The sequence below is a fragment of the Hyaloscypha bicolor genome, assembly GCF_002865645.1.
Source record: "Hyaloscypha bicolor E unplaced genomic scaffold K444scaffold_57, whole genome shotgun sequence".
NCBI classification, from domain to species: domain Eukaryota; kingdom Fungi; phylum Ascomycota; class Leotiomycetes; order Helotiales; family Hyaloscyphaceae; genus Hyaloscypha; species Hyaloscypha bicolor.
This window is the reverse complement of record NW_020194559.1, coordinates 162,035-181,434: the sequence shown is the minus strand read 5'-3', so window position 1 is coordinate 181,434 and position 19,400 is coordinate 162,035. Positions and strand designations below refer to the sequence as shown.

Here is a 19,400-nt window from a genome sequence, read left to right as displayed (position 1 = left end):
CAGACATACACCCAAGACAATTTACACAATAATTTGTCATCTCAAATTTTCTTAACAAACCAAAAATCGGGTTTCAAGAAGTAAATCAACATCCAAAATGCATCTCACAATCACACTCACCACCACCCTCCTCTCCACTCTGCTCTCAACCTCGCACGCCCTGCCCCAAACAGTAGTCAACCCCGGTGGCATCACAAATTGGACCGTCACCAACTTTGAAATTGGCTGCTCCCCAGGCGGCTGCACCTACAACTTCAACATCAACGGCCCTGCATCCGCTGATGTCGGGCCCGCGTTCTCCACCTATTGTTCTGGTACCGATGTCCAGCAAAAGCTCGTTCCCTGCGGAGACCAGAATGTGCAAGCAAACTTGGTCCCGACAACGCAAGATGGTTTGGTGTTAGTTGTGAATAGATATGGGGCTGGGATCAATGGAAATCACGGGATTATGTCAGGGAATGCGACGGCGGCGCCAGCTGGGGAGCCAGCTTACCCTAGCTTTGTGATTCCGGCGAAGTTTTATGGCGATATTTTTATTGACAGCAAGAAGTAGAAGTGGGGTCTTGGAAGAGTTATGATAAGAGTAGGATATAGAATGTGGTCGGGGCGAACGGACTTCGATATATATCTATTGTTATTCCGCTACACGAGCGGGACATAATATGACTCGATATTGTTCAATAATCTCCACGCTAATTCCATTTTCCTGGCAATTTGTCGTTCTTCAATGGCCTCCTGTCTAGCAATCAATTCTAGACGAGTTTTCCATCCCTAATGAATCCTCTTTCATGGCAGATAAAGACTCTGAGATCACCTCCTCACACTTCTCGCTCTCTTCATTCAAGTCTTCCAAATCCTTTGACGATGCCAGAGCTTTCGCTTTTCAAGTTTGCCAAGAAGCAGTCCCAATCCAATTAGCTGGATGGCCTTCCCATCGAATGCAGCTGGCTAAACCAAGTCTGCCATTCAAAAGTTCGATTGTTGCCGGCTTTCGGGAATTTATATTTTAGTTCTATATTGCAGATAATCACGCATTTGACGCATCATGGCCAGTTGCTGGCATTCGTATTCGTGGAGAAGAAACTTTACGACGACCTTTTGTAGCTTGGGAACCGTCCAGTAGAAGAGCTTGGTGACAGCGTCGATTATTTGGCTTGCGCCTTCGACACCCTCCGCAAAGACTTCAAGTGTTTCCAAGCTTAAAGCTTCCGAGAGTTTACTTCTCCGATGCGTTAGCAAATCGAGCAAATTATCATTTATGTTTCGAGAGAGGTTCGTCCATGGAAACTGAAGGCATTTTGGCACCTCAGTCGGTGATATGATGCCATCGCTGTGTTTGCGTTAGCTCGTGACAGAGATATGGATGGGAAGGCCCAAGAAGGGATATTGAGCCTTATAACTGAATTTCCAAGTGTCGGGTAGACTGAATGGCGTTCTTCTTAGCCCAGAAGCTGATCGAATGCCAGTTTCGAAGCGTTAGTCTAAAGATGTTCTCCTTGTGGTACTTCGTACACGCACAATGCCTCGCCATACAATTCTCAATTACATGAGAAACCAACCAGCATCCCAGTTCTTTGCAGTCGAATTTTCGACCATGGAATTCTCGTGTTGGTCCGCGAAGAAGTCCATTGTAAGTGGGAGCATGCCGCTCCTCTGTACACCTCAACTCTTCAAGTGCATACTTGAAGATCATTAACAGAACCTCTATGGGATGTTTAGATAACGTAGAGTTTTCGAGCGTCATGCCTTTTTGGGATATTTTCTCTGATGTTAGAACTGTGCTTTGTAAAGCAAGCTTCCCAGGTTGAGAAAATCAGTCGGTGAGGGGCGATTTGGTACGACGTGAGGAGAGCTTTTGAGAAGTATTGATGTGGGAGGAGTTTTAGGGGAAAGAAGAAACGAACAAGATATAAATACTATGGCAACTGGTATTGAAATGGACTCCAGTCCGCATCGAATTGGTTCCAGGGAACTGCGAAGGCGGTGCTCCCATACTAGCTCCCGCTCGCTTCCACCCACTTCGGCGGACACCAGTCTAAAATACTTCAGTTCGCGGAATCAAATCTAAGAATAAAGGGGATTGCGGCTGCCACCCTTGTACTTCAGTGAGGGCGCTGAATCAGATACATGTCATAAAGACGTTGAGGAAGGGGCCTGTCTCTCGTTCAAAATCCCTTGGCTTGACCTGATTTGCTCCGAACTGAGACAAATCACATCTGATCGCTGTTTCTAAGAACCATGTGATCTCTTCCATATTGCCTAAACCTTGAAGCTGACAGATATCTACCAAGGTCGCCTCCCATACATCCTCAAAAATACCTCTCCCTGATTCGTATACTGTAGTGAACCGAAATCTCGACCCCTTTTATCGTTCGTTAAGCTCTTCCCCCATCAAAACCCCAACCACTCCAATCCTCACAACTCACTTACTCACATAGCAAAACTCTCATAGCAACTCCTTAACGGATTATCCTCCCTGCCCTGAAAGTACCCCCTCAACTGTGAACTATCAATACTAACACCCCTTTCCCTTCCGATATCACCAGGCTCAAACACTCTCTCTCTAACTCCAACCTAATCCTCTCCATCGGGGCCACAAACTTTTCGCCGCCAATCCTCTTTCTATACATCTTCTTCCTTGATCTGTTCCCCATCATATCCCCAGACTGCACACCTAACAATAAACACAAATCATCGATAATCGCCGCCCAATCCGATGATGAGGATGTTAAGTAAACTTCCTGCAGTCGAAGCTCCTCGAGTGATGATTGGTGGCTGAGGAAGGCGATGAGTGAGAAGCCTTCCATCGGCACACCTTTTAATCTCATTTCTCGAAGATCGGGGAATAGAGTGGGAGCGAGAGAGAACACGAAGGTAGAGAGGGCGGGGTCTTCAACTCGAGGGTGTGACGGGAAACTTTCGTGGATTTCGAATTCGAGGATTTGGAGATTAGAGCCGCCTGTTGAGATGAAGGCGCAGAGGCTGTGAGTGAATTTTGCGGAGGAGGTTTCGGTGGAGGCTTGATGAGATGGTGTTTGGGTGATTATGCTTAGATGGCGCAGATCTTCGAAAATCGGGGCTGCGGTCGTGAGGCAGCGATCGAAGAGAGTGGGCGATTCGGAGTGCCATATCCTTTTCCATAGTTGTCTTTCTCGAGCTGGGTATTGAGTGGTGGAATCAAGGATGGAGTGCCGGGTATGCAATTCTGCAGGGAGATTCGGAAAGTCTGAGGTCTGCTGTGTCTGCCGAGAGTGCTCGCAGCAAGACGAACAGGCTAAGCTGGTCATCTGCGGTCTGCGCTTGATTGGTTTCAAGAGAGTTGATGAAAGAATCTGTGGTGCTTAGATTTGGAGATAATTGCAATGCTCGGTCTGTGATCATTATCTCTCGTAGCATGGGCAGACGTGGAATGCCGTAGCATAGTAAGTCGTAGACGCTGTAACACTGATCAAAGGCGTCAGGCGCCAGTTGAACGTCTGGAAGAACGTTGTCATGTTCTGCCGTGATTGTGTGATTCAGTCTAGTGTTATAGACAATTGTGGAAATGTCTTTGCGGAAGAGGTCATCGGAGGAGACTTTCCTGTAGAAATGAAGGCTTCGGGATGCAGAAGAGATGCCGAGAGACCAGAGTAGGAACTGGGAAAAGCAGTCAAGAAAGCAGTGGCAAACAAGCCGCAAACACTTGATATCTTGTAAAGGCAGATGGCTGAAGATCATGAGCAGGATTTCATCGGGCAGAAGCATGGACTGGAGCGCCATTCTAACGGGTATCTAATATTTGGCAAATAATCAACTTGGGAGCAATAGGAATGTGATCATGGGAAACTTCAATCCCAGCTCGCAGTCTTTATCCCATATGTTCTTCCACCTTCTTTAATGCCAGCCTGGTATATCTCCTGAAGTGTGGAGGATTTCATCGACAGCCAATGAAGATCATGCACTGACTTGTGCGAATCTGAGATGGTTTTTAGAGTAGAACTAGCCGAGGCCAGGCCTCAAGCCCGCCTCCGAAAGCTTTGTTAGATAAGGGATGGATCTCGATGCTATCTATCCCTGAAATTCCCACAAAGCGGCCATTAATTTGCAGATCCGATCAGTTGACTGCATCTTTGGAAAGACTTGGCAGAAACGAACCTCAAGTCAAACCAATAACAAGGCGTGAGAGTGCTGCAGGTGGCTGTAAGGCGTATGGATCAAAACAGAACTGGGAGCTCTAATTGGATACTTTCGAACAAGAGTTTAAACAGGCCAACAAAGCAGTGATCCCGAGGGGGTTTCCTCCAGGAATTCCATGGGTACCTCGACTGGTTGGAGCGGATTGAAGTTGCGGAGATCCCTCCGCTACGAGAGGTGCGTTCACCCAAAATAAGGCGGCCTGCTATTTCTCGTCGACCTTCTCTTTCGGCTCTTCATCTTTCAGTGCTCATGAGAGGAGGAGGTGAGATTCTTGATTGCTTCCCTGACTTTGCAGTACTTCTCCTCCTTGTCCGCTAGGTCTCGACCAGTAAGGCCACTTGTCTTCTCTCATCCGAACTCGAAGTTTGGTCCCTTAATTTCGATTGAGATGGTGTCGGTGTTGCTGTCTTCGAATTTCTGTTTCACGGTGACTTCTCTTGTTTCGTAAAACAGCAAGGCTTCAACAACTTTCGTGAATATTCGGGTTGTGCATGAGTCTGGGCTTGAGCGTCTCCGCCTCATTCTTGCTCTTCGTGGCGGAAGCGTTTTCGCGGACCCGCAGACTCAAGCTCGTCAATCACAAGAGCCTTCCTATCATCTGCTCTCGGGCATTTTGGATCGATGATTGTCCGTCATTTTCGCGGTTGAGCTCATTTCGGTCGAGTAATGGAGTTTTGCCTTTGCCGCTTTGGGTGCCGATTATGGTATCAGGCTCATTTTAATTGATGTATTCCAGCTAGGAATTGTCGCAGAGATTGTCTTTCGGTTTCCTCTTACTGGTGGGTCAAAGCCGTGGTTATTGCTTCAGTCCGTACAAAGCTTTGAGCAAGCGAAGAACCGGCTCCCTTCGGGCACTTGAATCCAATTGGTGGTTTCATGTAGGTCTCGACACCAATTTCTCCACAGAGAAATGCAGTCTTGACATCCATGACATAGATCTTGTGACCGAACATTACAGCAAATCGTCAGCGGCAGATGCGTTGGCCTTGGTTTTCCCTATGGCCCTGGGAGGCAATACCTCGAGGGTATGTAGGAGGAGAAGGTGAGATGGTCGTAGCCTGTTGTTCTTGCAAGCAGTGACGTCTGAAATCTCTCATCGGCTTGTTTATCTGACGTTTTTCGTCGCTCAGACTGGGACTCAGTGGAATCCTCAGGCTCCTCGGAGGGTGGGCTGTGTTGCTGGCGTTTGTCACGCTGAGCACCGCCCTCGCCATCATCTGGCGGCTTCAAAGGCTCCGACATTGTGGCTCGAATTCTTCAGAGCAGATCTGTGTGTGAGAGAACGAGGGTTGTTGAAGTAGATTGATGTTGGAGTGACCAATAAAGTGGGCGTCAAGAAAACAAGCGTGGCACCGAGCCTTGCAAAGACCATCCTTCGCAACCAGATGCTTCACGAACAGCCTCTCGATTAATCACTGAAGTGAGAAGCGCTCGAAAGCCTCGTTAGTGAGGTTGCGTTCCTTGGTCTGCGTCTCAACCCAGGCTTTTCTCGCTTTATTGACTTGCCGAACTCGATCGCAAGACATGAGGTCCGATCGCCATTATCATACAGGTGACAGCGACCTTGATCTTTGTCTCCAGCTATCCCAAACCATTTATGAGTGGCTTGTACTAGAAGGCCACGGCAGGGAAGGACAACTGACTTACACCCTGCTATTCAGGGACTCTCGACGGCGAATAGCCGTCATGCCTGACTTGCACTCCTACTTCAGTACCATGGTGCAGGCGAGGTCCTGGTCTCGCGTTTGCCTTCTTCCATGTTGTCTGTGAACCGACGACTCTGGTTTCTCTACAATTCCCGGGTTGTGCAAGAATTCCGCCTAGTGTAATTGCAAGAGGGAAGACGATTTGTATTTGGAGCTGTGCCGGACGATGGTCGTTCAAGGATTGGAAACGCGTGTACTGTTCTGTTGTCTAATCAATGTACGGTGGGATTCAAGCTTCCTTTTCACCACCAAGGGCTGGGCTGGCGTGTGGAAGTTTGATTTAGACATGATTGGTGTCTGCTGGGATTTGTTTACTTTCCAGTTCCTGATTTGTAAGATCTTACATCGACTATGCGATGAGTTCGTCATCCCATTTTTTAGGGTGATGTGTGGCGTCGAGAAGTGACAACTCCGGTTTCCGCACGGAAAGCTTGTTCTGTGCAAGCATTGACGTCTGAAGGCTCTCCATCATTCCAGGTGACTGGCTTTCCACGACTTTCATCGTCTCTGGATGGCGTGGTCGTTTCTGTGTTTGATGCCACAGAGTGCCTTCAATCAGACCCTTCAGCTCGGCAGACTCCCCTCATCTCCCGGAGAGTATGCTGACCAGCCCCGGGGATCCTTTTCGAGGCTTGGACAAGGTATGCAGGAGGAGCAGTGGAAATGGCTATTGTGGACTGTATCTCCGAGGCTTGTGCAGGTAATCATCCTCAGTCAGGTAACAAAATCTCCATTGCTTCAAGCTTGCCACGATTTCAATCTGCACCCAACTTTGCATGATCGATCGGTAATCTGTCTGCTTGTGAGCTCTCATATGCTCTTGCAGGGCATAGGTGAGCGAGCTTCAGCCTGTTGCTTCCCGAGGATGATGGTTAAGGTTCGGCTGAGAGTCGTGGGTCGGTGGTTGTCATGTTGTGAGGCAACTCTCCCTAGATTCGGTTCTGCCACCTCGTTGGTAGCAGGCATTCCTCTGGCTTCAGAGGGATCCCGAAGGCGCCATAATCGTCTCCAGAGGCGTGGCCGGCAATCATCATTGTGTGTTGATTGGTGCTTGGGAGCTCTGGAGGCAGATTAGACATTGAAGTCTTTGTTGGAGTGTCTCGAGTTTTGGAGTGGGTGCTCCGAAAGCAGGATGTTGATGATGTGGTAGTGAAGGTATACATGTATTTAGAGAATTTGAAGGCAATTTTGGTTTGATTTGTATTGGATATATATTTGAATCGAGGAAGGGGTTTTGTTGCGTGCAGCTGTTACTGCAGAGATGAGGAGAAACGAGAGAAGTGTTGACTTTATAGATTCCTCATTCTGAATATCGTCCACTGGGATATTGGAAGATGCGGTACGGAACGGAGACAATGACAGACGGTGGAGAATCAAAACAGAAAGCATAGATGCACTGCACCGGGAGGATGTATCTGGCCACAAGGAGTAGAAAATTCTTGCTCGAGGAGCAGAATGGTGAAGCTTAACTTGGTTCCTTTCTGACAAACGTCCAGAGGCAATTATCCCTCGCGTCGCTTTCGGTACAATGACTCGGGATGCTCCTTGTTCGTATGAAGATGGGACATTTCGATTTCCTACCTGCCATATTTGACCCAAGCAAACCGCAACGCCGGTAATGTACACCAAGTCGTAGCATATCAGCACATTCACAAGCTTCCACCTGGCATGGGTTTTATTCCCGCATTCCGTATCTCCTTCTTCCTCGCCTCGATCTCCTCACTTAACTTGACTTGCTCAGCAATCTTTCCATCCCTCGATTTCTTCTCAGCTATGGCAGCAGCTTCCCATACTGTCCAATAATCAGCTCGTATCCCTCAGCTCGGACGACTCTGCAAACATACTCGGCTTGTCCGACCTCGAATATTCCTTCAATTTGCCGACGAAATCATCAAAGTTTTGTTCCTTCCCAGCCCTGTTTTCCAGACTCCGCTTCTGCAAGTCGGGATTATACTTCAGAAAGAGCTCTTCCTCGGTGGGTGACACGTAGTAGACGAGTGCGGGACCGCCGATGCAGCAGAGGGCGCCACTGGGAGGGGTCAGTGTCATGTCTCCTGGGATCGGGAGGAGAGCTCACGCTGCCGCCATCTTTCCCCATAATCTCCAGTTTGTCGGCCTGGGAGGCATCTTGCAGTAGTGGCGAAGGGAATGCAAGCTCCGAATGGCGTGAGACCGAGGTTGTTTTCAGCAAATCGCGAGAATCTTGGTCTGGTCTCAGCTTGTCAAGGATCGACTGCTTTCAATGATGATATTCAATACGGACGACGGTACTACACTTGGCGTAGGAATTTGGGATTCTGTGGCTGTGCGATAGTGGCGTTCAGGAGCCTCTTACCGAGAGAGCAAGCGGGATCTGCATGTTCCGAAGTTGAAGGGCAAAGCGGGACCTCTAAAGCCGAAAGAATGCCGTCTGCTTGGATTGTGCTAGGCCCAGCTGATCATGGCCTGTCATTATTTGCTAAAAATATGTTCTCCTACAAGAGTCGATGGAGCAGCTCCCTGACAAGCAAGCAATGGCGACGACCAAGAGCTTGAATGGAAAGAGACATTGGATCAACAGCCTCTCAGTCAGACACCTTCCCCATTGTAAGACTTTAGGATCTCGGAACTCGTCTTACACTGCTGCCACTTTCTCTCTGGTTTCTAAAATTCTGGCGTTGCGCTGGGTAAGAGGAGTGATTTCCGCTCCTCTTCGACGTCCCTTGCCTCAACAGTGCTGGGCCTCCTATTCTACCAACACCTCCCTTTCTCGCCCCTTCATAACGGTGATTCTTGTGGGATATCTGAAGCAAAACTTTGAGCTGTGACTTACTACTGGAGAGGTGAGAGACTGCGCCTGTGCTGCTGCAGGGCACAGCCATACTCCGTAGATAGCATTTGCTTCTTGACGTTCGCTGGCCTTGGCGTTGTCTCCCCAGGAATAAACGGGCCCACGTCTTGCGGCCTTTAGCCAATGGGATGCTTTGTGTTCCTGGCCTTATTCAGCCCCCTGCTCGATTCGAGACGTGTGAATGAGGGCAACAATAAGAAACAGGGCCAGATCTCCGAATTATCTTCAATGCTCTGCGCCAGAAATTAGAATAAAATTGATCCTCAATGCTGCAGTCCAAGTGGCCATTCAGAGGATGCAAACAACGTCACTTTTTGAGGTCTGACCGTTTGGAGTTTCCGAGCTGTTCCTCACATCCTTCGGTGGTCAGCTGCGGCTGTGGTCCTCCACTCCACTCCGCCAACGGCTTTCTCGCCTGGCTTAACTCGATGCCCTCCAGCTAATCTGCCCCCACCGGCATTATTCTTCACAATACACCCCCATTTACCCGCTCAGACGCTCCTTAACGACAGACACCGATCTTTCTTCTTGCAGAGCCTCTCCTTCTCAACATCAAAATCACCAACGTTCCTTCAAGCTCGTGGCCTCATCGCGACAAGCCCCCTTCGAGACGTTTGAGATCCGTCAGCCCGAAGGCGGACCCTAGACCCGACGAACGCATCTTGCAATTTCACTAGATGCAATAAACCACAGTCCTTGCGCACACCCTGTTCATGGCTTACTTGCCCCAGCGGATGAGGACAGAAGCAAACTCTCATAGATAACCAGGCGCGTCAACGTTCCCGTCGCATCTCAGCGCTGCTTGGCGACCAACTCACGATCCAACAACACAATGGCATACGATCAAGGCTACTATCAACAGCCGCAACGACCATACAACGGGGCAGCGGCTCGAAGACCAGGTCCTCCACAAGGTTACGCGCAACCGCCACCTCAACAGTATCCTCCGCAGCAATACGATCAGTACCCGCAAGATGGCTACGGATATGATGACTACAATGGCGGCTACGCGCAGGACTATGATGGAGGATACCAAGATATGAATGGTGGCGGGAGAGGAAACGGATATCCACCGCCAAATCAAAATTATCCCCCACAACAAGAATATTATGGTAATGACAGAGGAGGCGGTAGGGGAGGACCGATGCAAAGACCGCCAACAGCCGATGGAGCTCGGGGCGGATACGATCAAAGAGGCGGAGGGCAAGGCAGAGGCTATCCTCCAAATGGTGGTCCTGTTGGCAGAGGAGGGCGACCAGCGCCTTTGGAGCGATCGACTTCCTCTGACCCGAGCTGTGAGTATAGATAGTGTATTGCTTGGCTCAACACTGACAACAAAATAGCGAGACCTCCGCGAAGACCCTTAAAAACCCCCCCAATGTCCCCTGACCAACCTGCGTGGGATAACCCTTTTCCTACCTTCCCGGGTGCGAAGAAGAAGACTTCTGTGTCAGAAGAGAGAGAAATTCTGCAGAAGATGGCTAACATGGAGATTGGAAGTCAACCGCAAGGAAAAGGTTCTAGTAGGAATCCAGCTGGCGGGCGGGCCGTTACCACAGATGATTATGGACGTCCTTCGATGGAAAGCCAGAGACGAGGCCCAGCGCCTGAAAATTATGGACGTCCATCAGGCGAAGCTCCCAGAAATATGCCCATAAGAGGTCCTCCCCCTCAACAAGGATATCCAGAACCACGCCGAGGCCCCGGACCAAATCCTGGCTACGGACCGGCACGGCAAAACACGTATGGTCCTGGCTACAATGATCAAGGAGGATATGCCCCAGGTCCAACTTCCCCAATCCGAGATAACTTTGGTCCTCCTTCACGTAGTATGACAATGCCAAACGAACCACCAGTGCCCATGGGCCGTCAACCTCCTTTGCCAGGCTCAATGGACGCTCCGGGCCCAAGTGCTCCGTACAATGGTCCCATTGGTCGCGGAATGCTTCCAAGACCTTCAACTGCTTCAGGAAATCGGCCTCAACCAGGAAGAAGTTATCCTAGTCAGGGACCAGCTCCAGACCCATACGCGAACGGTAACGATCAAGGCTACGGTGCTCATCGTCAAAATGAGAGTGTCAGTGATTTCTACGATTCGTACTATGACCAACCGCAAAGACCTCAATCTGCCGGATCTGAAATGCCCAACTTCGATGCTGGTCCGGCTAATTCTGGAGGCCATCGGGGGGGTGCATCAATCGAGGAGCACATCAGACCGGGGCAAAATGGATTCGCACAAGTTAAGCCTATGCAGTCTCAACCTGACGTCCGTGGCCAAGCTCAGCCTCAAGCAGCTGTGTTTGAAATGGTTGGTGATGCGCCTGCACTTCCAGGTGGTCATTCTCAGCAAGGATATCAAAATGATGGCTATGGTGGTCAATATAACCAAGGGCCGCCAAATCAACGTGGCCCGCCTCCTCAGCAAGGCTACGGCTATGACGATCAACAGAATGGGTTCGTACCACCACAACGAGGTGCATCAGCGGCGCAAAGGGCAGGCCCGGCGGGCTTTGCTGGTCTTCCCAATGGGCCAAAGCAAGGCTTTAATGGTCTTCCCAATGGCCCATCTCCAAATGGAGGAATCACAAGAGCTGGCACTATGCCCATCCAGCCATCACTAGGCGTTGAAGGCGGCCTGCCCTCTCATCCACCACCTGTTCGTGCCGGCCTAATACCTAATTCCGTGGCTGCTCAAGCCAGCAACAAACCAATGCCGGTCCGTAATTACAATAATGTCTCGCCTGGTCAACAGCCTGCGCCTTCTCAAGCTGCAGCTGCAGCGCCCCCTCCCCCGCCGCCTGTCACGGTCGAGGAAATCGAAAAACTGAGGAACTCTGTAAAGATCAATCCCAACAATCAGGAAGAGCAAATGCTTCTCGCCAAGAAGTTGGTCGAGGCATCAGAAGTTCTTGTACCTCAAATTCCAGATCAACGAGCTCGGAACAAAGCTCGAGAAAAGTATGTAATGGACGCTTTTAAGCTGCTCAAGAGGCTTGTTCAGGGACAGAATATGGACGCTATGTTCTATCTTGCCGATTGCTATGGCCGTGGTGCATTGGGTCTCGAAACAGATAACAAAGAAGCCTTTTCTCTGTACCAATCCGCAGCCAAGGCAGGACATGCAGCAGCTGCATATCGAACAGCCGTATGCTGCGAGCTCGGCAACGAAGAAGGTGGTGGCACTCGAAAAGATCCTCTGAAGGCAATCCAATGGTACAAGCGCGCAGCAATGTTAGGCGACACACCGGCAATGTACAAGATGGGCATGATTCAACTCAAGGGACTCCTCGGGCAACCCAAGAACCCTCGAGAAGCAGTCGGATGGTTGAAACGCGCAGCCGAGCGAGCAGACGCGGAGAATCCTCACGCCCTTCACGAACTCGGACTCCTGTATGAGCAACCGCAAGGAAGCGACAACTCGGTCGTCCGAGATGAAGCTTATTCCTTTTCTCTCTTCAACCAAGCCGCCGACCTAGGCTACAAATTCTCGCAATTCCGACTGGGATGTGCATATGAGTACGGTCTCTTCGGCTGCCAAATCGACCCTAGGCAATCGATCATGTGGTATTCTCGCGCCGCAGCACAGGAGGAACATCAATCCGAGCTCGCACTATCTGGATGGTATCTCACTGGTTCCGAAGGAGTTCTACAGCAAAGTGACACGGAAGCTTATCTCTGGGCAAGGAAAGCCGCCATGGCGGGTCTGGCAAAGGCTGAGTATGCGATGGGTTACTTTACTGAAGTAGGAATCGGCGCACCTGCCAACCTGGAGGATGCGAAAAGGTGGTATTGGAGAGCTGCCGGTATGTCTCCTCTTTCCTCTATTCCCACATGACTCGATTTATCTAAATATCTACTAACATGATGTGACAACAGCACAAAACTTCCCCAAAGCCCGCGAGCGGCTCGAAGATCTCAAGAAAGGCGGCTCGAAAGCGGGCCTGAAAGCACGGGAGCGCATCTCGCGCTCCAAAGTAGGCAAGCAAAACGAGGGTGAGTGTGCCGTGATGTGATCCCCCCTGATTTGGGTCTTCATTGGAGCATCCTGTTGATGTCTTTGCGTTGTGCAAGGCGGGTTTTTGTTTAAGTGATGATTGTGTCATGGTACCTATGATGGGGGAGGGCTGGACCCGATATTGATGGATTCATGAATGATGGCGGAGAAGGATTATTGGCGGCTTTTACGCTTCACGCCTGCTATCTACGGATATGTTTGATACCACGCAACAGAAACAGAATCTCTGCAGTCTGCAATATAGCAGGACTCCCTTGATTTCAGACAGCAGAGCAGAAATGGATGAATGGGTGGCGTTTTGGGCGAATTTCTCGATTTTCATATGGCGTTTTTGGAAGAGATGAGTGAAGCGTGCATTTTCAGCCGGGCAAGACGTTTTCGAGAGCAATGGGGATATCTATGTCGGTATTGTATAGTAAAAAGACGTACTTCATCAATAGGGATGGTACTTTTAGATGCAATCAATGGTGGAGCGGAAAATACAAGGAGGTTGATCAAACGTACTTGCGTCTTTCTTTCCCTACAGTAATTACTTGCCGCTACGTTTGTGATGCAAATTTGACGGGACTGACTTTGGGAAGGAAAGTGAACGAGGGAGATAGGTGTTAGGCAAATGAAAAAGCCCAATTGATTCGATCGATTGTTCTTTTATCGTACAATGCTCATCTGTGTGTATGTCTTAATCTAAGACCTGACTACCCAGATTTTTATTCAAGAAGTGAAAGGGTGCAAGAAGCAGGAATCAAAGCGCGTGGTACTGCAGTTGACCGCCTGTATGCATCATCATTCCCCATCACGCCCGTCTCCAATATCTCAACACCCATTCATTACCCAATCTCACTTCCCACCACATCCCATTCCCTGCACTTAATATAATCCTCTCCTCACCCAGGCAAGCAAAGAGAGGGAGTATGGTAGGGCAGTTCAAGACTTCACAGCCTCAACAACATCTTTCTTCAATCCCTGCGCGCTCTCCACGGCTCCCTCCTTCGCAGCTTCGACTTGCTGGCCTGCGGTCAATTTCTTCTGAGAGGTGTTGTAGGCGACGATGCGGGAGACTTGGACTACGCCGACGAGACCGAGGAAGAAGTTTACGGATGCGAGCCTATTCTGTGATGAGCCCCATTCTTGCAGATGGGAGGGGAAGTAGGGAAATGGGGAAATGACATACATGATATTCCTAGGCTTAATGATCAAGCACCAGCGGGTCCAGATCAGACCTGTGCATGTGAGGGCGACGTTTTGTGTGAGGGAGAGCTTTTCGGCGGGCCGGTAGAAGTCGGAGATGCCGGCAAGGACGAGGCACCACTTTTGTAGATATTAGCATTGGTCCAAGGAAAGGAGGCATCTGTAAAAGAGTTTCCGGGTAGGATTGAGTATAGTCTTGTTGAGAGCAAGAGCAGTATGCCTTGCGCAAGAATGCAAGAATCGAAAAGGAAGAAGAGGGGAAGATGTTATCAGTACCTTCATAATCGGAGCCCTGCAAACCAGAGTTTCGTTAGCATCTGTTGTTCCACAGTCCTCACTCTCATCTTCCCCTCCCGTCACTCTTCAAAGGTGCAAACTCACCAGAAATGCACAGTCTTGACCCCAATCGGACTATCCCACAACCTCTTCGCCCAACTCTGGTTTCCTGCTGGCGTTGCAGTGCTCTGCCATCTCCTGCCCTGCTGCTGGAACCGAGCTCTCGTTGACCGGAACGCCTGCGCCTGACTCTGTGCGGTGAAGAATTGCGATTGCGAGCGGAAGGCTGGCCGGGCGGCGCGGAGGAGTGTGCTTGGTGCGGGCATGGTGACTCTTTTGCTGAGCAGTGCACTAACAACCTCAAGGATCTATCAATTGACGATTATTCGCGCGACACGGGGCAGAGGGAGGAGCCGTAGAGACAAGAGAATGCGCGAAATGTCGTGGGGAGAGGAGAGAGGGGAGAGTGAGATCCCGGTGTAAAGTTAGGTTAAAGGTCAGCTTGGTGTTGTTGAATTCAAGATTGTTGAAGCGAGAGAAGCGTTATCGGATTTATGCTGGCATAATTTTAGTGCCACTTATTCAGGCGAAATTGTGCGTGGAGCTTGCTTCGATTTGACGACAGCTCAGGAACATCACCACTTCATCGCAAACACCAATTGAAGAGCAACGCGACGAGAGATTGAAGATGTCGGGCAAATATGCTTTCTCGCAGACGTTGAAGGAGGTGCGGTTTTTGTTTTGTCAGACGGCGGAGCATAGTGGGCCTACAAGGTGAGTTTGCGGAGTGCTGGTGTCGTGCTTGCCACATCCTGGTGGGAAGATTGATGAAATTATAGGAGGAAGGAAGGGGCAGGGAGGCTTAGGGGAGACGGGGGGAAAATGGGAAGAACACGGCTGATGTGGAGAATAGGTCGTTCCTTGCGCGCGCATACCCTACGATGAAGAAGAACAATCCACAAACACCGATCATGCTCCGTGAAGCTGCTGGAACACAACCGAGGGTATATGCAAGATATGGTCAGTTCGCTCTCCTAGGATAGGCGTTTGAAACAATTGAAGCTTGTTGAAAGAAAATGAAGTTCTAACAGGGCATACAGAGTTCGGACAGGAGAAGAGCGAGTCATTAGCAGGTAAGTTCAAGGAGAGAGTGGAGCAACAGGTAATGGAAACTAATGAGATGTAGGGCTGTCAGATAAGGAGATTGAGGATAAAGTTACAGGGCTCGTAAAGACGGGAATATGAGTTGTTGGAAAGGGCAGGGTGTTGTACATATTGAAAGCATGGAGGAAATAGAAAATCGCCATGGCGAAACTGGACCGGAGCTTCTAAGGTGCAGTATTACTTTCTTGCGATCCTCTGCAGGCTAATAGTTGGAGGCTGAAGAGCCTACAACTGTTCCCCATCCGAATGCCAATCCAAGACCGACGCTCATGATCATCCGTCCTTTGCCGTCCATCCTACATTGTCCCAGTGCATGGCTGTCGATTGGCCAAACACAGACGGCATCCTTTCCGGCCGACCTTCATTGCTTCTTTAGATTCGATTGATCTCGACATAGGCCGGAACGACATCGATCTTGCTACCAACGTGTTCTAAGATGTCGAGAGTTGGCTGGCGTATTTTGCTCAGATAATTGGAACCCAAGTTACTAGCCTGCCATTCTGCTGAAATCTCCAGACCAAGTCTGGCCCAGTGTTCTCCCGGTATTGCAAGAAAGGTCCCATCTTTCTTTCTGCTCAAATTTTGATATTTGCACCCTTCCAGAGGGAAAAAGCGCTCAAGAGCTTGGAATTGCGAAAGCAGCCACCACTGGTCGCTGGGCGAGCGGTCAGTGAAGACGTAATTGGGCGTTGCCATGGATTTCACACCCGAGAACATGGCGACATGGCGACATGGCTTGAAAGCATTGCTCGATCAAGAATCCACGGAAGTGGCTGGAAGCGAAACGGCTCTCGTGAAAAGCTATCGGAGGAACTGAAGAGCACAAGGACATCTTTATCACCATCCATCCGAATCATCCTGTTTCTGGATTTGATGCATGTCGTGTACACCTTCAGAATCGTCTCTCTCGAGGTCTTGCAGGCTCCGAGTAAACCAGGAACAGGTGTGTTTGTGCTGAAGCAAACCAAACCCAGGCTAAATGGGAATCTCCTTCGAACATTGACTCGGACCAGGCGAGGTGGAGGAATCGCATATTTCCAAATCTTGATCTGCAACTCCACCGGCAGCTTAGGGAACAGTGTGAACTCGGTTAGTGCCTTATTCGCAGGAGGCATCGTCGTCTCTGTCTTGTCTTTGGGGGAATCGCTGCTATTGAAGTCAGAACTGAGACGGCAGTAGTGACGTCCAGCTTACCTCGTACAGTTGTGACCTATCTCTGGGAGATCTCTGCCTCCTTGAAGGCGCATCTTCGGATAACTCTCGATTATCCTGCGGTTCTTGATACAATCCAGGTTCTCGAGTTGTCGCAAGAGTTGTTGTGTTGAAGGAGAGCAGCTCGCGCGGTTTGGATATCTGGCTCTCGAATTTTGAAAGTGAATAGTGAGTGCCGCGCTTCGAAATTGTACCGACGGTGGGCGGCGAGCATCGAGCTATTTATTCCTGCTCACTTTCCCTGAAAGCAAGCTCTGCAAGCAACCTCCACAACCCTTCGAGGAGGAGTTCCACATTGTCAAAGACAGCCCTGCAACAACGATCTTTCACAACCTCTCTGCGAAGCCATCCTCCATTCTCCCAGACCGTCCTGGAACAACCGCCTTCCACTCGAAACAATGAGCAGCCAAAACAACCAGTCCAAGTCTCGTCGCCGTTCTCAAATCCTCGACATGGCTCGCAATCGTCCAAAGTCAAGCATACAGCTAGGCACGAAACCCATCGACAAATTCACATCTTCCCCAAGCTCGCGGCCGAGCTCCAGTTGAATATCTGGAAATACGCAATTCCCGGCCCAAGAGTGATCAAGCTCAAGACCCATGTCCCACACTGGTTGATGGATGAGCCAGAAACCTACCCTGACGATTATGACTGGGCAGCGGACTAGGTTGCTGCTGTCTAAGCTTTGGGATTTAGTACGGATACCAAGCCCTGTGGTCTCCTTGGTGCCTGCGTTACCTCGAGGGAAATCATCCTTGGTGTGTATTAGAGTATCGTTACGAGCAGGGGTGGCAAAAGGATTTGATTTGACGGAGTCAATAATACAATCCTGTTGCATACCGAAGAGGGCCTGGGAATGAGCCAGTCACCTCTGGGAAGCGCTGGCAGGGTATGGTGCAGAGACTACAGCAGCGTCTTTTTCGGCATCAAGAGGTTGGTCTGGTTTGAGAAGCACTTTTGGACTTGCAACAACCTATGGGTGCTTACCCAGTTTCAGTCACTGAAGGAGTTTACTCCTTTGCAGAAATCTCGCAACGGTCCAGTCAATTTTGATAAACATCTTTGGGCAGCTTATCAAAAGCAATTGGCGTGTGCGGCGGTGCGGATTGTTCTCAGCCAGGAAGAATTAGTCTCGCCACCAATCGAGAAGTTGGACGAGTGGGAGCTCCAGGAATTGCAGAGCTACTTGCGAGACAGCCGTCGTGGCCGGTTGCTGTGGGAGCACCATGAACTCATTCAAAATCGGTGGAAGGAAAAGGCACAATTGGCGGGTTGCGAAATTCCCGCCATTAAACGGGGTTATGTCCTTTGGGAGAGACGCTCCATTGTCAACGGAACCCTGTGAATAGCCACATGTGGACGAAAGAGAACCAATAATACAACTCTTCTGTTGTTGCAGGAACTTGGGCATGGCTCGGAAGTGGATCATTATATTTCTTGAAACGGAACACTTTGCCGGAGAAATGAATACGCATATGCTTGCAGGGCTTGTCTGTCGCGCATAGCAGAGACGATCGAGGTTGCCGTCGCTGTTTGTTAGATAAGTAATAATTGCCAAAAGAAGCAAAATTCCCTTTTGCCAAGGAGTTCCGGATCAGTGAGAGAGAATATCCCATCGTGAAGTTGAACAATTCTGGTACTAAGAGTACTAATTTCTTTGCGTGATACAATTTCGAATATGTGTTAAATCTTCTTTCAAGTTGATACTCCGATGGATGAGATTGCCAGGATTAGTAAACACTGACCTTGATATGGATAAAGTGCAAACGTCATTTTTAGATGTGCTAAATCTGACCAGTTGTCAAGAGACGTCTTCTTTTCTCCTTTTGAAACATAAAATCTGAAAGCTTCCAGATGAATGCCACATAGATAAACGCAACAGCAGTCCAGGCAACGGCCTCGAAATGATGGATCCAGCTTGCATATTCAGTATCCACACGTCACTCTGCATGATGTTCGAAGTGACCAACGCTGTTGAAATCGTCAGAAACGTTGCAGCAACCCGAAACCAATCAGCACAATTCTCTTTTCTCGCAGCTTGGGGAATATACTGCCAGCAGCCCAACACTTGCCTGAGCCACCCTTCCAGCTTTCAGCCAACCCCCAAACCCCTCTGCTGCCAAAATCCCGACACTGAACACAGAGAACACAGTCCCAACAACAAGAGGTCCAAACGCCGGAGCCGTGGTACAGTTTCCCACGGGACTGTACTGTTGACAGGAAATCTCCCATCAAAGCTCAAGAAGTTGACAATGAACGGATCATCCGTCCTGAACCTCCATCCCGCGGCTCTTCGTTCCCACTTCAGGAACCCATATTCAGGATCCTCGGTCCCTCCAACGTAGCCGCCGCAAATAGAAAGGAAATGGACGGTGAAGAACCGCCAATGGGTGTCATCGCCTATCAATCCTGCGTACGGACCTACGTCGTAAGGTATGGATGAGTTGGTTGAATTTAATGGTGGGTAGACCACTCCGTCGGTGAGGTCATAGGAGTACTGAGGAGTGTTAGCCTTTTTCAAATTCGGTGATGAAGGGACGTTGATGTACTGCAGCTATTGCGTAATCGTTAAGTGTTCCTTTTCTGCAGCCGGCGACGAGCGTCAAGATCGAGAAGAGCAAACTTCCGAGACCCAGGCCTAACGTGCAGAAGTCGCGTTGTCTCATAGCTTGGGAAAATATCTTAAGATAATGATATTTTCGTGGTTCTTACGGAAAGAAGTTAGAAGCCGGATTCAAGTGTTGCTTCTCAGCCCACCCCAGGTAGTCGCGACATGGTGGATCATGATATCAACTAATCAGAATAAGAAGAAAGTAACTTCGTGTTCAGAGTT

General features: G+C 49.6%; 10 protein-coding genes across 10 annotated transcripts; 5 read left to right on the top strand and 5 right to left on the bottom strand.

Moving 5' to 3' along the window:
* On the top strand, window positions 1-708 carry K444DRAFT_612126 (uncharacterized protein). Its single transcript, XM_024880070.1, has one exon. It carries the CDS (start codon window positions 98-100, stop codon window positions 551-553), a length of 456 nt encoding a protein of 151 aa, XP_024737760.1. The 5' UTR covers window positions 1-97; the 3' UTR covers window positions 554-708.
* A 2,469-nt stretch (window positions 709-3,177) lies between these two features.
* K444DRAFT_628889 (uncharacterized protein) lies at window positions 3,178-3,759 on the bottom strand (the record flags this gene model as incomplete). Its single annotated transcript, XM_024882970.1, has 1 exon — window positions 3,178-3,759. One exon carries the CDS (start codon window positions 3,757-3,759, stop codon window positions 3,178-3,180), a length of 582 nt encoding a protein of 193 aa, XP_024737759.1.
* A 3,538-nt stretch (window positions 3,760-7,297) lies between these two features.
* K444DRAFT_560203 (CBP4-domain-containing protein) lies at window positions 7,298-8,116 on the bottom strand. The gene is made up of 3 exons (XM_024876892.1): window positions 7,960-8,116; window positions 7,727-7,911; window positions 7,298-7,674 (listed from the first exon to the last, which is right to left on the bottom strand). Exons 1-3 carry the CDS (start codon window positions 8,007-8,009, stop codon window positions 7,532-7,534), a joined length of 378 nt encoding a protein of 125 aa, XP_024737758.1. The 5' UTR covers window positions 8,010-8,116; the 3' UTR covers window positions 7,298-7,531.
* A 180-nt stretch (window positions 8,117-8,296) lies between these two features.
* Window positions 8,297-8,821, top strand: K444DRAFT_381780 (uncharacterized protein). The gene has a single exon (XM_024872350.1). It carries the CDS (start codon window positions 8,369-8,371, stop codon window positions 8,687-8,689), a length of 321 nt encoding a protein of 106 aa, XP_024737757.1. The 5' UTR covers window positions 8,297-8,368; the 3' UTR covers window positions 8,690-8,821.
* Window positions 8,822-9,173: 352 nt separating this feature from the next.
* Window positions 9,174-13,223, top strand: K444DRAFT_560199 (uncharacterized protein). The gene is made up of 3 exons (XM_024876891.1): window positions 9,174-10,007; window positions 10,056-12,515; window positions 12,589-13,223. The coding sequence occupies exons 1-3, from the start codon at window positions 9,545-9,547 to the stop codon at window positions 12,723-12,725; spliced, it is 3,060 nt and encodes a 1,019-aa protein (XP_024737756.1). The 5' UTR covers window positions 9,174-9,544; the 3' UTR covers window positions 12,726-13,223.
* An 80-nt stretch (window positions 13,224-13,303) lies between these two features.
* K444DRAFT_612121 (UPF0041-domain-containing protein) lies at window positions 13,304-14,705 on the bottom strand. Its single transcript, XM_024880069.1, has 4 exons — window positions 14,297-14,705; window positions 14,192-14,207; window positions 13,899-14,035; window positions 13,304-13,832 (listed from the first exon to the last, which is right to left on the bottom strand). The coding sequence occupies exons 1-4, from the start codon at window positions 14,515-14,517 to the stop codon at window positions 13,652-13,654; spliced, it is 555 nt and encodes a 184-aa protein (XP_024737755.1). The 5' UTR covers window positions 14,518-14,705; the 3' UTR covers window positions 13,304-13,651.
* A 115-nt stretch (window positions 14,706-14,820) lies between these two features.
* Window positions 14,821-15,567, top strand: K444DRAFT_612120 (NADH dehydrogenase, alpha subcomplex, subunit 2). The gene is made up of 4 exons (XM_024880068.1): window positions 14,821-14,965; window positions 15,105-15,211; window positions 15,292-15,324; window positions 15,378-15,567. Exons 1-4 carry the CDS (start codon window positions 14,880-14,882, stop codon window positions 15,434-15,436), a joined length of 285 nt encoding a protein of 94 aa, XP_024737754.1. The 5' UTR covers window positions 14,821-14,879; the 3' UTR covers window positions 15,437-15,567.
* A 23-nt stretch (window positions 15,568-15,590) lies between these two features.
* On the bottom strand, window positions 15,591-17,012 carry K444DRAFT_381764 (uncharacterized protein). Its single transcript, XM_024872349.1, has 2 exons — window positions 16,550-17,012; window positions 15,591-16,504 (listed from the first exon to the last, which is right to left on the bottom strand). The coding sequence occupies exons 1-2, from the start codon at window positions 16,600-16,602 to the stop codon at window positions 16,057-16,059; spliced, it is 501 nt and encodes a 166-aa protein (XP_024737753.1). The 5' UTR covers window positions 16,603-17,012; the 3' UTR covers window positions 15,591-16,056.
* On the top strand, window positions 16,979-18,181 carry K444DRAFT_381696 (uncharacterized protein). Its single transcript, XM_024872348.1, has one exon. The coding sequence runs from the start codon at window positions 17,424-17,426 to the stop codon at window positions 17,910-17,912; it is 489 nt and encodes a 162-aa protein (XP_024737752.1). The 5' UTR covers window positions 16,979-17,423; the 3' UTR covers window positions 17,913-18,181.
* Window positions 18,182-18,351: 170 nt separating this feature from the next.
* K444DRAFT_642763 (uncharacterized protein) lies at window positions 18,352-19,233 on the bottom strand (the record flags this gene model as incomplete). The annotated part of the gene is made up of 3 exons (XM_024884778.1): window positions 18,352-18,484; window positions 18,769-19,064; window positions 19,117-19,233. The coding sequence occupies 3 exons, from the start codon at window positions 19,231-19,233 to the stop codon at window positions 18,352-18,354; spliced, it is 546 nt and encodes a 181-aa protein (XP_024737751.1).
* Between the last annotated feature and the right edge of the window lie 167 nt (window positions 19,234-19,400).

Coding starts and splice junctions, on each gene's coding strand:
- K444DRAFT_612126 (XM_024880070.1), top strand. CDS start 98: ATGCATCTCACAATCACACTCACCACCACCCTCCTCTCCACTCTGCTC.
- K444DRAFT_560203 (XM_024876892.1), bottom strand. CDS start 8,009: ATGCCTCCCAGGCCGACAAACTGGAGATTATGGGGAAAGATGGCGGCA. Junction 7,912..7,959: donor TGGGGAAAGATGGCGGCAGC/GTGAGCTCTCCT, acceptor GACCCCTCCCAG/TGGCGCCCTCTGCTGCATCG. Junction 7,675..7,726: donor TTCGAGGTCGGACAAGCCGA/GTATGTTTGCAG, acceptor ATTATTGGACAG/TATGGGAAGCTGCTGCCATA.
- K444DRAFT_381780 (XM_024872350.1), top strand. CDS start 8,369: ATGGAGCAGCTCCCTGACAAGCAAGCAATGGCGACGACCAAGAGCTTG.
- K444DRAFT_560199 (XM_024876891.1), top strand. CDS start 9,545: ATGGCATACGATCAAGGCTACTATCAACAGCCGCAACGACCATACAAC. Junction 10,008..10,055: donor GACTTCCTCTGACCCGAGCT/GTGAGTATAGAT, acceptor ACAACAAAATAG/CGAGACCTCCGCGAAGACCC. Junction 12,516..12,588: donor GTGGTATTGGAGAGCTGCCG/GTATGTCTCCTC, acceptor ATGTGACAACAG/CACAAAACTTCCCCAAAGCC.
- K444DRAFT_612121 (XM_024880069.1), bottom strand. CDS start 14,517: ATGCCCGCACCAAGCACACTCCTCCGCGCCGCCCGGCCAGCCTTCCGC. Junction 13,833..13,898: donor ATTAAGCCTAGGAATATCAT/GTATGTCATTTC, acceptor ATCACAGAATAG/GCTCGCATCCGTAAACTTCT.
- K444DRAFT_612120 (XM_024880068.1), top strand. CDS start 14,880: ATGTCGGGCAAATATGCTTTCTCGCAGACGTTGAAGGAGGTGCGGTTT. Junction 15,212..15,291: donor GAGGGTATATGCAAGATATG/GTCAGTTCGCTC, acceptor CAGGGCATACAG/AGTTCGGACAGGAGAAGAGC. Junction 15,325..15,377: donor GAAGAGCGAGTCATTAGCAG/GTAAGTTCAAGG, acceptor AATGAGATGTAG/GGCTGTCAGATAAGGAGATT.
- K444DRAFT_381764 (XM_024872349.1), bottom strand. CDS start 16,602: ATGCGCCTTCAAGGAGGCAGAGATCTCCCAGAGATAGGTCACAACTGT. Junction 16,505..16,549: donor ATAGGTCACAACTGTACGAG/GTAAGCTGGACG, acceptor TGACTTCAATAG/CAGCGATTCCCCCAAAGACA.
- K444DRAFT_381696 (XM_024872348.1), top strand. CDS start 17,424: ATGAGCCAGTCACCTCTGGGAAGCGCTGGCAGGGTATGGTGCAGAGAC.